The following is a 13,490-nucleotide window of genomic DNA, read 5'->3' as shown; positions in this document are numbered from 1 at the left end:
TGTTTGGTTTTCTTAATGATAATGACATTTTTAAAAGGTTCCAACATTCAACGTTATTCGAATCAGTTTTGGAAGGAAACAGACAATGATGTATAGAATTCACTAAATATTTGAATTTAGGAATATTATTGTTACATTGGATTCAGTGTGCATGGAATATTGATAATTTCGTATTAAAATTAACATAATACTTCGTTGAAATAAGATTTACACTTTAGAGTTACAATTATTCAACTTTTTATTTCATAATGTCTAGACATTCATTCTCATCTAATTCTTTGAGGTGACCGGACTGATATTTACGTTACAGGACTAATTCAACACAAACTCATCAGAAGATGGGTTCACTGATCAATCGACATATACTAAAAAACCAAGGTTGTCATTTAATTACAAAATAATAAACGGCAGTGGCGTGATTATTAGTTATTTGTCAAACGACGAAATAACTCGTCAAAAACAAATGTTACAAAGCAATCACTGATTCTTTACATCTGCCTGTTGTTTCATGAAAATGACCAACTCTGTCTTCACTATCTCATCAGTTTTCTACAGTGTCATTTGCATCAATGTTTACACCATATTCATAGCGGTCTCAGTCTATGTTCTTTAACAATCTTAAACTTATTTGAAGAATAACGTTTAAACAGTCCTAGTTGCTCTTATCAATGTATTATAGAGTGCAAGCTGTATTATCAAGTTTAGATTTCATCTCGCTATTAGAAGTAGATAGCTATTTGTTGCGTCAAAACTATTTTACTGTGTTCCTATTATACCTGTGCTGCAATTAAGTTTTTTTCTACCTCGTTGCCAAAGTTTTGCATGGCGTAATTTCTAAAAGCCTAATTTTTGACCAATAGATTATTATTCCTGTGAAAAAAACAGATCTTTTCGTACTATACGTATAACTTGATCCACTGAGTAAAAAAGAGAGTCACATGACATACTGAATAATTTATCCCTCTATTGGATTTTAGAGTACAGTCTTTAATTACAGAGGTCCAGTTCTCGAATTATGCTATAAAATATTCACTATAAATTTATGTTTCATTGGTCAGTCAGTCAGCTACAACGTAAGACCAGGCATATATGTACGTCGGTCCAAGTTACCACACCTCATTAGCACAACAAGATGAACACCAAATTTATAGAAGTAGTCACTTCAATGGTGGTAATATACAAAAGAAAGATTGAGTATAAGGATATAGTACAGAAAGAAAGAAGTAGTTCGTAAAAAGAAATATAAAGCGACTTTAATCTCACGGTTTAAGGCAGGACAAAGAGTGTATACACCGATGCCATTGGGATCGATTCTGAGCCGTGTCACCAAGAGTCTCCAACCATTGGTTACGATAGTCACGCGAACCCCTAACCAAGTAGTCTGCATCTCCCAGCATGGGTCAGACTAGAAGTTAGCGACTTCAAGGACTGGTGCCACGTTTTGGTTTGGCAGCCCATAACTTCCTTCCAACCGTCTTCGACACTAATGAGCATTGTACCACCTTGACTGACACATTGAATGTGGCCTTAAGAGCTATATTGCAGGTGGGAACCATTTTCAGATGAAAGTATTTCTCTCAAGTAGATCGAATCTTACTCAGACAATGTATAGTACAATTGGAAGAGAACTGCTATCAATTTGCTTGGCAATAAAGCATTGCCGACATATGGTAGAGGGTACGATTTTCGCTGTGTGTATAAATCATAAACCTCTTACGAAAACACTAATCGACAAACAAGATCACTGTTCTCGGAGGCAAATTCAACAAATAGAACTTATTGGTTTACATCCAGTATACGATATACTAAAGGCAATGAGAACAAAGCAGCTGATAGGCTATCTAGAACAATGGTAAACGCACTCATTCCACCTAGAATCGATTTTCACAACCTGGCGGCGTTTCAGAAGACGAAGACCCGATAACACAACTGCTTTAGCATTCGAAGAAGTTCAGTTCGGCAATGTAAAAGTAATCTGTGACATGTCGATAAGCCGACTATTTATCCCGATGCAGTCACGATGAAGGATCTCCAAAATTATACATAATATGTCTCACTCAGTAATAAAAGCCATAGTCAAGCTAATCGGAGAACGCTTCGTATGAGTAAACATATTCGTAACTAGACATGAGCGTTCATGAAGGGCCAAAAAGTCAGTCCCTTGTCATACCAAATCTGCAGTGGGGTCCTTCCGTCATACCGACACTAGATTCGATCGTATAATACACATCAATATGGTGGGACCACTGCCAATTTCGAATGCCTTCTACTACATTTTTACACATTGATAAATTCACGAGATGAGCTGTAGCGGACAATAAACGACATGTCGGCCGAGACCATAGCCAAAACCCTAGTTGAGAGTTGGATCTCTTGTTCTATTACGACTGATAGAGGAGCTCAATTCGAAAGTCACTTCTCATATCAGCCCTCAGAATTCAAAGTATTCGCACGACAACCTACCATCCGATGGCGAATGGCATAGTTGAGCGACTGAATGGGTAATTAGAAACTTCTTTGACGACTATACTTGTTAACGATAACATGGCCAGTAAGCTTCCTCTGAATATGTTGGGTTCAACAACGATCAAACAGGACATTGGTTGTTGTTCAGCAGAGCTGGTCCATAGAACTACCCTACGTTTGCCCAGAGAATTTTTCACTTCAATAAGTGTTCCGACTGATGTTGCTAACTATACGTACAACGTCAAAAACGTACATGACTTTAAAATAACGCTTCCTAGATAACAATAAAGACGGATATACGTACCACAGCAACTGAATAGTAGCACTCATGTATTCATCAGAATAGACGATGCAGTCTACTTTACAGCAGAATTATGACACTTCGTTTGAATTGGTTGCGATGACTGATAAACGTTTATTGTACAAAAAGCAGGAAAAATGGGCTTAAATCGCATCGACCGAGTCAAATCAGCTTTCATTGATAGTGATGATAGACTGACAAACTCAGATCGTTCAAAAACCATCGTATTACCGAAACGTGAGTCGCAATCTCCAACGATGGAAATGAAGAAACTTCAGTAATGAAGAGATATGGTCGGAGATTTAAATGGCCGCAACGGTATACAGCCATGATTTGAACTGATAATTTGTTTCATTATTTTGAATATAAATTATTTCTCTTCCTCTTCGTTTTGTACGCACATATCGTCAGGTTCACATAATCTATTGCGAAATTCGATACATTATGTGTATTTTTATGCCTGTTTGTATAGGCTTTAAAAACGATATCATATCCCTTTGATCTGTCATTATTTTATCTAGCCTCACAGACATATACGAACTCGGGCATACACAAACAAATATGAACTTAAACAGTAGCTTGGTCTTACATTTTTATTGTGTATTATTCGGTATTTTCAGTGTGTTATTCTGTTCAGCTTAATATCCCTTTTGCATACACATTTTTTACATCATTGTTTTTAGGAGGAAGTTATTATTATGGCATTATAGCACTTAAGTCTGGTAATGTTTAATTGTCGAACTCTTCAATTAACCTTTTTTTAACAGACAGTACCGTTCGGGCAGTAACTATTTGCATATCTTTGTATTATTAACTATATAAACATGATTACCTGATCACGTGTTACAACCTACAAACACACTCCTCTTAATAGCTTAAATCGCTAGACGAATCATGCGCTTTTCCATTAACATATGTGCTTGAATCATGTTCATTCACTCGACTCCTAATTCGCTAGCTCGCATCCGCGTGTCTACTCGAATTCGCTTTGTGTGTTTGTGGCTTATTAAACTGCGCTGTATGATAGTGAACTGTATTCAATGCTTAGCATTGTCTTCTGAAATGTATACACTGTTGGGAGTTATCTGATAACGTTTATCAGGACACGTGACATACGAAGCCTTAGGAATCATTTGTAAGATAATATGCTACAAATATTTGGTCTATGCATCTACCTCCAGGTCAGAAACTTGCCTGGTTTTCTCGGGTTCGCTTTTCATGAGACATCAAAGTATTATTTATGTTAATATTTTAGACACTATATTAGTCAATCTGATTCCCCTGCGATTGTCACAAGACCATTTTTGTCCGTTCTTATAAACTGGGACATTTATCAATCAAAACTAGTCAGATGAGATTACGACTAGTTCCCAGATTTTAGCTAAGATTTCAGTCAATCTAACTGCCAAAACTGGACAACCATCTTTAAAAATCACAGGAGTTAGTCCATCACGCCCTGTTACTCTCCATCGCTTTATATTGCGTATAGCCTTTTTGACCTCATTGATAGTTTGAGGACTTATGTCATTTAGCTTGGAGATAGTGTGTAACTGAAACGTAGCTAAAGGCTGGCTGAACTGTTTCCTTAAGTGTTCTGCCCATCGGTCCGATCTCCTGCATTGACAGTGATAAATAGTACCGCCTTTTTCCAAAGTAGTTTCACTACCCGTTTCCTTAATAAAACTGAACATTTATTTAATGTTATCTATCGCTGCTACCTTTTCCATCTATTCAGCTTTCGCTGCCCACCACTGCTCACGATCATTACGTTGACTGCTTACTGAGCATCTATCAATTCTGTAGACGCAGCTAAAATCCACTAGTTTTTCCTAAACTTTTCGTTTAAGTTACTAGAATTTATCAAAGCTTCTTGATTATCATACAGTTACCTCGGAGTGGATATCATTTTCACAGTTGACTAGCTCCTCTCATTGTTCCTGATATATATATATATATATATATATATATATATATATATATATATATATATAGCCATATCAATTTTTCAGATGGCCGCCATTCTGCTCGCTGAGCAGCAACATCACAATATTTGTTTAAGTGCCTTTCGATTTGGTTTAGTCTACATACTTGGACAGTAAAATCACCTACCAATATTACTGAGTCAGACCGTTTAGCTTTTTGAAGAAGGTTGAACAGCTCCCCATAAAATCCATGTTTAACTTCATTCAAATTGTAATCAGTGAGAGCATAGGCAGAGATAACGCAGTGTGCCCTTACCTTTTTGAATTCTGATTGTCCTGTTTAGTCGGACAGTGCACAAGCAACTATATATTGGAATCAAGTCTAACAGAACCTGTTCTGCTTTAAAAATTAATGCTGTACCTATACCACCGAGGCCACAGGACGTTGTAGTGAGGTCTTTAGATACTCGAACGGTAAATCGTCCCGGTTCTTTATTGACAAGGTGAGGTCAAGTAAATGACCGTACTCATATTCCTGTGCGCGCATTTCGGAGACGCAGCATACATTGATGGCGTGAGATTCTAGAGTCCTAGCAAAGGAGCCTGTTGTTCTATCTGACACAAGGTTTGAACATTAAGAGCCCCAACATGTAGTTTAGATGGTGGTCTCAGTAGACCAGGAATAATTTTTCGTGAACTCAAATCATTAACATTAGCAGCGCATGGTGATAAATATATACCAGAAAGGTTAATCGCAGGGATACGAGAATTATGAAGCGCTGATAAAGGGATTTGATCGCCAAGATGATAATCTCGGGTGCTGATAAAAGTATAAGGACGACTGTCACTTCCCAGTTGCACACAGAGAATTTTATACCGTACTAAAATATAATATTGAATAAAGCCATTTATATCAATAAAACAATAATAATATAAAAGGATATCTCTTCTTGTGGGAACTGAAAAACAAGCTAAATTGGTGGTGGTCTTGGAGACCTGGGAGCATGACTGCAGAGACCAATGGACAACTGCTTGAGGCGAGTCGCGCACAGCCTTTCTTATGGGAAGTTTTCGATGTATAAACTTCGCACTTCAAAAACCCTTGCCTCCGTAGACAGAAATCTGTGGGGTAAGGTGGGGTGTGATATTTCTAGGATCAACCTTTTCAAATGCCTTCCTTCCGTTATGAAAAGACAGCATCACTTCAAATGTCGGTCGTCCGAGGGAAACGCCTGACTATTTTCCTACCTCTCTACACTCAGCAGTACGACTTCGGGTCTTAAGATACTGCTTTAAGTCTTATAGTTCTCCAAACGACCTGGCTGGTGTGGCGAGATCTAAACGAACATATGTTGCAGCCCGATTGAGTCATCACAATAGGCAAACCCGACCATTACGTCAAGGTAGCAGCTACGGTCAAGATGTTACCGGTGTTTAAATATATCAATGTGATATATTTTCGCAAATTATTATAACGCACCAATTAAATCCAATATTTTGCAATGTGAACTGAGTGTATGAAGAATATTCAACTGTTGATATTTCCTTTCGTTTATTTCTAGTATAATCATTAATAATATCAGCAATTTAATAAGATTAATTTAGCCAATGTAAATTGACTTTCCACATCTATTGAAATCTTAATTATTAATAAAAAACGATGTGGGAATGTTGTACCAATACATAGATCAATAGACAGATTAATTTAAAATCAATAGGATTTCCATTATATTCATATTCACTGTTTTATTGTTCTCACGTAAAAGTGAGATGACAGGATGAGAGACAGAGAGAGAAGACACATTCTTTTCTTTTTTTATCAAATAAAAATAATTTAAAGTAAATGAAGACAAGAAAGGTGACGAAAACAAACGAATAAGTAGTGTTGACAAAAAAACAAACACGAGAAGTCAGTAATTAATTGTTGTGTTGTTAGTTTGACAATAAAAAAAACAATCTAATTAATTACTTGTCAAAAATTTACTCGCCAACTGGACTTCTTTATTCACTTTTTTCTGATTTCGTTCTTCGTAAAGAAGTCTTAAGTTGATTAGTTGCCATGTGCACAGTATACGAGTATGAGTATGTGAAAATTTGTGTGTGTATGTATAGAATGATGTATCAAAAAAAAGAAAGTATGATAAAGTTAATCTCAAGAAGAAAAAACTAATCACATTACAACATTAGAACAAATTCTTTCTTCGATTTTGAAGAAAATGATGCTATGATACCTAAATATGTTTTATTCAACTTCAAGTGAGACTGAACAAATAATAAATTATCAGTACTGGGTTGTGGAGATTGTTGAATTTTGATTGAGATCATGGATCATGAATCGATCAATTTTAAACCACCATTGAAAGCATAGAAGCATTGGACGGCCATTTTGTTCTAGTATGGGACTCCTCAGTAGTGCACATCGACGACCCCGTATGTGAAATCGAAGGTCCTAGGTTCGAGGTCCGCGTGCGGGACGGTGAATGTGCACCGCTGAGGAGTCCCATACTAGAGCAAAATGGCCATCCATTGCTTCTAGGTTTTCAATGGTGTTCTAACGTTGATCGACTCATAATCTCAATCAAAATAATAAATTATAGATTGATATACTTCTGTGTCCGATAATAACTCAAGCTAAACTAGTTAAAATAAAAATCAATAGTTGAGTCAAATGCCTTAAACAGTTAAACTACTATTATTAAACAGTGTCTCGAACTAAAGAATAAGAAAAATTACAACTAACATTTACTTAACAATATCAGAGGTGCATGTTTGTGAAGTACAAACTTTGTAGTGATTAAGGGGCAGTTATATTACACAATTATCTCAATAACGCTAAGGAATTTTATGATTCTACGTTCATTTGAAAGAATAGCTTTATTAGACAACGTGTATTTTTTGTTTTACCTCTTTATTATTACACATTTCTGATTTCTCAGTTGACAAAATGCTTTGAGCAATGGCTGGCTAACTTCGCGACCTGACTAGCTCACTAAAGAAAAAGACTTTCGATCTTGGTTTCCGAGATACCGAGGTTTTGAAGAATCCACTCTACCTCCGGGAATGATCTCAAATGACCGTATGCTTATAACCTCTTCCTGAGAAGACGTACAATAACTATTTTCATGCAGTAAGAGTGGCCCTGAAAAAGTAATTGATACCAGACATCTGTCACTTAGATTGAAGTTAGTAGATTCGTTGTAGATAAGCTAGGAAACTCTATTTAAAACAAGCGGTAAATATCATCATCAGGATAAGGACGAAACCAATGGTGTACGAACCTACATCAGTTACATGCTACCTTAAAATGTCATGTGACGTTACCTCATTGCTTTGTAAATCAAACCTTAAGGTCAAAGAATGGTCTGAGACTATTTACTTTGTTTTGAGTACCCAGGCAATAACACAGAATTTATGCAAGCGTGACACATTTTTAATGCTCTACTGTAATGAACGTTTTATATTGTATTAATTAATTTGCTATCGACGAAAATATAACATGGTGTATCTGCATTCTATCGTTTGCTTTAAAGTAACATTCTAATGAGTTCACCGAATCTAATTCAGGAACTTTTGTGTTGCTCTATTTTTTAGTAAGAATATAGGAAATTAACATTACCGACTGATAATAACTATAAACAGATGCTAACATACGATGATAAATACGAAAGACTCACCTTGTCATGAAGTTACATCTGAACAATGTGAAATCTTAAAAAAAGTCCTACTAATTATCGTGATTATCTTTGAGGCGGACTTCCCGACGTTCTAGTAGAAAACTGCGTAGTTAAACCAATCTAGAATCAGGCAGTAACTCCAAAATGACATTGGAGAGCATCAAGATACGTAAGAGATGTACAACGAAAGATGGTTCTCGGGTCGGTTCAGTTTGGGATCATGGGTGAACAGTGCTACTTAAGAGCCACTAACTAAAATGAAACAGTTGTCAACAGCGCTCTCTGGTCAGTCGGTCAGTCAAACTCAGCATAAAACCCAGCATATGTGTACATCAATTCAAGTTGCCATATTCTACTATTAGCGCAATGAGGTGAAATTACTAGGGTAAATCCCAGAGCAGCAGAGGTAGTAACAGTACTAGCGGCAATGGAAAAGACTAGACATCTAATATACGATTGAAGAAAATATGAATTAGTGAAAAAAAGATTTTGAGGGATTTAGAAAACTAGCATCTAAACGGAAGGCAAAGAGCGGATGTACCTATGCCATTGCGAACGATTTTGAGCCATGTCAGCCAATATCTTGAAAAACATAGATTACGATAATCATGTGGACACAAACCAGGCAATCTACATCAGTTAACATAGGTCAGATCAGTTATCAATGGTTTCATAGACTGTTGCTATATCTTGATTTCGCTTCTTCTAGTTTTCCTCCAACTTAGTCCCTCACCACAAAACATCGCCCGTCGAGGTAGACGGTGGTTGGACGAACGTAACAGAAATCTCAACCACCTCATTTGATGAATATTTACTATCTTATAAACAGATTTACCTAGTATCCTATTCCTAACCTTGTTATTGATCACCTGATGGTCCCAAAATACACGAGTGACGCTTCGATGGCATCTATGATCAAATACTAGAAACCTACGAATATCCAAATGGCCATGTCTCACACCTATAAAGTAGAATAGAGTGAAATGTTACTCAGTAAAGTCGTTCTTTGGTGGTCAGACGAATATCTCGCGTACGCCACAAATGACGCAATTTGGCGAAAGCCAGTACACTTCTGAATCCGTGACGAGAGTTCTCCGACCATCAGCCTATCAGGACTGGTAAGACTTTTAAGATAAGTGAAGGGAGATTGTCACGCTCAAATGCTTTACTTTCTGGTTCTAAAGATCTTTCCAGGTTATTAAGATTTCGGATGAAACTCACCATCAAATAACTTAGTCAAAACTATACACTTATGAAATAATATCACTTGCCTATTTTTCATAATACGGGATATGACAAGTGAAGTTGTAACATTGCATCCACTATCGATTCTACGAAGAATACCTCGTTCTTTACAAACCTTCAGGAAAAGAAAAATTAAAAACAGCAATAAATACATTCATGAAATGATAAATTTACTGTAAAATATGGAGAAAAAAACTCATTATTTGTAATGTGGTTGGGAAAAGTGAAAATGGGTAACACTTTTTAGATTAATATTGGTCTGTATTATGATTTAAATCCGTCTGTAGCTCTTCCAGAGCTACTGTCGGTCCCAAGCCTGGGTAAAGGATGTGTGTTGAGCATGGGGTTAGCGTCCCCATCCCGTAGAAAACTAACTCGCTAAAAGTACGCTTACCAGAAAAAATAATTCAAACGATTTAAACTCTGCCCTGAGAGTTAGAAGGTCTTCATTTAGAAGAATTATGACACTTCATGGTGAAAGCCGAGTTCCTTCAAAAGCCATGAGGTCGATGCCCCTTCTAACAACCAGAGTAACAATTTTTATAGATACATGGAACGTCCGAACAATGTGGGAAACCGGGAAGACCAGTCAAATAGCAACGGAAATGAGGAGATACAACTTGGCAGCACTGGGAATCAGCGAAACCCATTCGACCCAAGCTGGACAGATAAGGTTAGCTACGGGAGAGTTGCTGCTATACTCCGGTCACCAAGAGTGAAGTGCTCCACACACTCAGGAAGTTGCTCTAATGCTGTCCAAAGTAGCACGAAATGCACTTGTAGGATGAGAATCTCACGGATCCAGAATCATCAAAGCATCATTCAAAACAGAGAAGGAGGAAATCACAACGAATGTTATAAAATGTTATGCACCCACCAATGATAGCAACGACGACATTAAAGATCAATTCTACGAGCGGCTGCAGTCAATCATAGAGAAGTGCCCAAGAAAGGACCTCACCATTCTGATGGGAGATCTAAATGCCAAAATTGGAATAGACAAAACCGGATATGAAGATATCATGGGACGACATGGACTGAGTGAGAGAAACGAAAATGGGGAAGGATTTGCAAATCTGTGTGCATTCAACAAATTGGTCATAGGAGGCACAATATTTCCACACAAACGTATACATAAAGCTACATGGATCTCACCGGACCACACCTCAGAGAACCAGATAGATCATATCTGCATCAATAAAAAATTCCGAATGACAATGGGAGATGTGAGAACCAGGAGAGGAACTGATATAGCTTCAGATCACCACCTAGTTGTGGCCAATTTAAAACTGAAGCTAAAGAAAAACTGGACAACTGGACAAACAACACTACAAAGGCTCAATACAGCCTTCCTTCGAGATACTGAAAAAACTCAATGAATTCAAGATAGCTCTCAACAACAGGTTCCAAGCCTTACAAGATCTACTGAAGGAAGAAGAAACTACTATGTAGGACAACTGGAAAGGCATCAAAAAAGCATTAACTTCAACGTGTCAAGAGGTTCTGGGCCTAAAGAAACACCATCATACGGAGTGGATCCCGATAGAAACTCTGGACAAGATCAAAGAAAGGAAGAACAATAAGGCAGCAATTAACAACAGCTGAACACGAGCAGAGGGAGTCCAAGCACAAGCTGAATACACAGAAGCAAACAAGCAAGTGAAGAAGAGCATTAGAGCCGACAAGAAGAAATACGTGGAAGAACTAGCAACGACGGCGGAAAAAGCTGCAAGAGAAGGAAATATGAAACAACTTTACAATACAACGAAGAAACTATCAGGGAAATACAGTAAACCAGAGAGACCGGTCAAAGACAAAGAAGGCAAGCCAATCACTGAAATTCAAGAACAGCGGAACAGATGGGTAGAATACTTCGAGGAACTCCTGAATAGGCCGGCTCCAATGAATCCACCGGACATCGAAGCAGCACACACAGATCTTCCTATAAATGTCAATCCACCAACGACGGAAGAAATCAGAATGGTCATCAGACAGATCAAGAACGGGAAAGCAGCATGACGCGACAACATACCAGATGAAGCAGTGAAGTTAGACATCGAAGTAACTACAAACATGCTTCACCTTCTATTCAAAAGGATATGGGAGGAGGAACAAGTGCCGACGGACTGGAAAGAAGGACACCTCATCAAGATTTCAAAGAAAGGAGATCTGAGCAAATGTGAAAACTACAGAGGCATTAAACTACTTTCAATGCCAGGGAAAGTCTTTAACAGAGTGTTGCTGAACCGGATGGAAGACGCAGTAGACGCCCAACTTCAAGATCAACAAACTGGATTCCGTAAGGATCGGTCGTGCACAGACCAAATTGCAGCACTACGGATGATCGTCGAACAATCAATTGAGTGTAACTCGTCACTGTACATCAACTTCATTGATTATGAAAAGGCATTTGACAGTGTGGATAGGAGGACGTTATGGAAACTTCTTCGACACTACGGAGTTCCTGAGAAGATCAACAATATTATCCGGAACTCATATGACGGACTACAGTGCAAAGTAGTGCATGGAGGACAGTTGACAAATGCATTTCAAGTAAGGACTGGAGTCAGACAAAGCTGTCTACTCTCTCCCTTCCTCTTTCTTCTGGTGGTCGACTGGATTATGAGGACTTCGACATCTGGAGGAAAACACGGAATACAATGGACAGCTAAGAATCAATTAGACGATTTGGACTTTGCAGATGACCTAGCCCTCCTATCGCATACACATGAACAAATGGAGATAAAAACAGTCAGTATAGCAGCGGTCTCTGCATCAGTATGCCTCAGTATACACAAGGGAAAAACCAAGGTCCTCAAATTCAACCCGGAGAACGGCAACCCAATCACTCTTGATGACGAAACTCTGGAAGATGTAGAATCCTTCACATACCTGGGAAGCGTAATCGATGAACAAGGAAGATCAGATGCAGACCTAAAGGCGAGGATTGGCAAAGCAAGGGCAGCATTCCTACAATTGAAGAACATATGGAACTCAAAACAACTTTCAACCAATATCAAAGTGAGAATCTTCAATACGAACGTCAAGGCAGTTCTACTGTACGGAGCTGAAACTTGGAGAACTACTACAATCATCATCAAGAAGGTGCAAGTATTTATAAATAGCTGTCTACGCAAGATACTCAACATCCATTGGCCGGATACCATCAGCAACAGCCTTCTCTAGGAGAGAACAAACCAACTTCCAGCTGAAGCGGAAATTAGGAAAAGACGATGGAAATGGATAGGACTTACACTACGCAAATCATCAAACTGCATCACGAGGCAAGCCCTAACTTGGAATCCTGAAGGAAGGCGAAAGAACACATTACGTCGGAAAATAAAAGCAGATATGGAAAGGGTGAATGACAACTGGAAGGAGCTGGAAACGATTGCCCAGGACAGGGTTGGATGGCGAATGCTGGTGAGCGGCCAATGTTCCTTCACGAGGAGTAACAGGCGTAAGTAAGTAAGTATTATGATTTACTAAAATATATTGCCTTGCACATAACAAACAAAAGGCTTTCATGACGATAATAAGTGAAAATGTCTATGCACAAATATTAATGTATAATGCGGAATTTCAATTCAGTCAATATTATGGTATAAAAATATGACTTTATTGTACATTCATGATAACTATTACTAATCATTCTGTCTTCATTCAATGCTATATTTTAGAAGATAGAAAAGAGACTTTATGAACAGACATTCCAGAAAGTAGTCTAAGCAACAACTCAAGAAACAAGTAATTGAGTATTTCTAATTTCTTTTAACATGAATAGTGAAGTAAATCAAGGAAGAGTTAAATGTGCCGTATATACACAGTTAAATAATAATTTAAACAAGAATATAATAATAAATCGACATTAAATGAAGATTG

General features: G+C 37.8%; 1 protein-coding gene across 1 annotated transcript in view; it reads right to left on the bottom strand.

Moving 5' to 3' along the window:
* Positions 1 to 6,122: 6,122 nt before the first annotated feature.
* PCYT2 (Ethanolamine-phosphate cytidylyltransferase) overlaps positions 6,123 to 13,490 on the bottom strand; it is a 37,159-nt gene continuing 29,791 nt past the window's right edge. The window contains exon 15 of the mRNA XM_051217030.1: positions 6,123 to 9,723. Coding sequence (XP_051065662.1) covers positions 9,562 to 9,723 — 162 coding nt within the window. The 3' untranslated portion in view covers positions 6,123 to 9,561. The remainder of the gene's footprint in view (positions 9,724 to 13,490) is intronic.

The sequence above is a fragment of the Schistosoma haematobium genome, chromosome 6, assembly GCF_000699445.3.
Source record: "Schistosoma haematobium chromosome 6, whole genome shotgun sequence".
Classification (NCBI taxonomy): Eukaryota; Metazoa; Platyhelminthes; class Trematoda; order Strigeidida; family Schistosomatidae; genus Schistosoma; species Schistosoma haematobium.
This window is presented reverse-complemented; position numbering and strand designations above follow the sequence as displayed.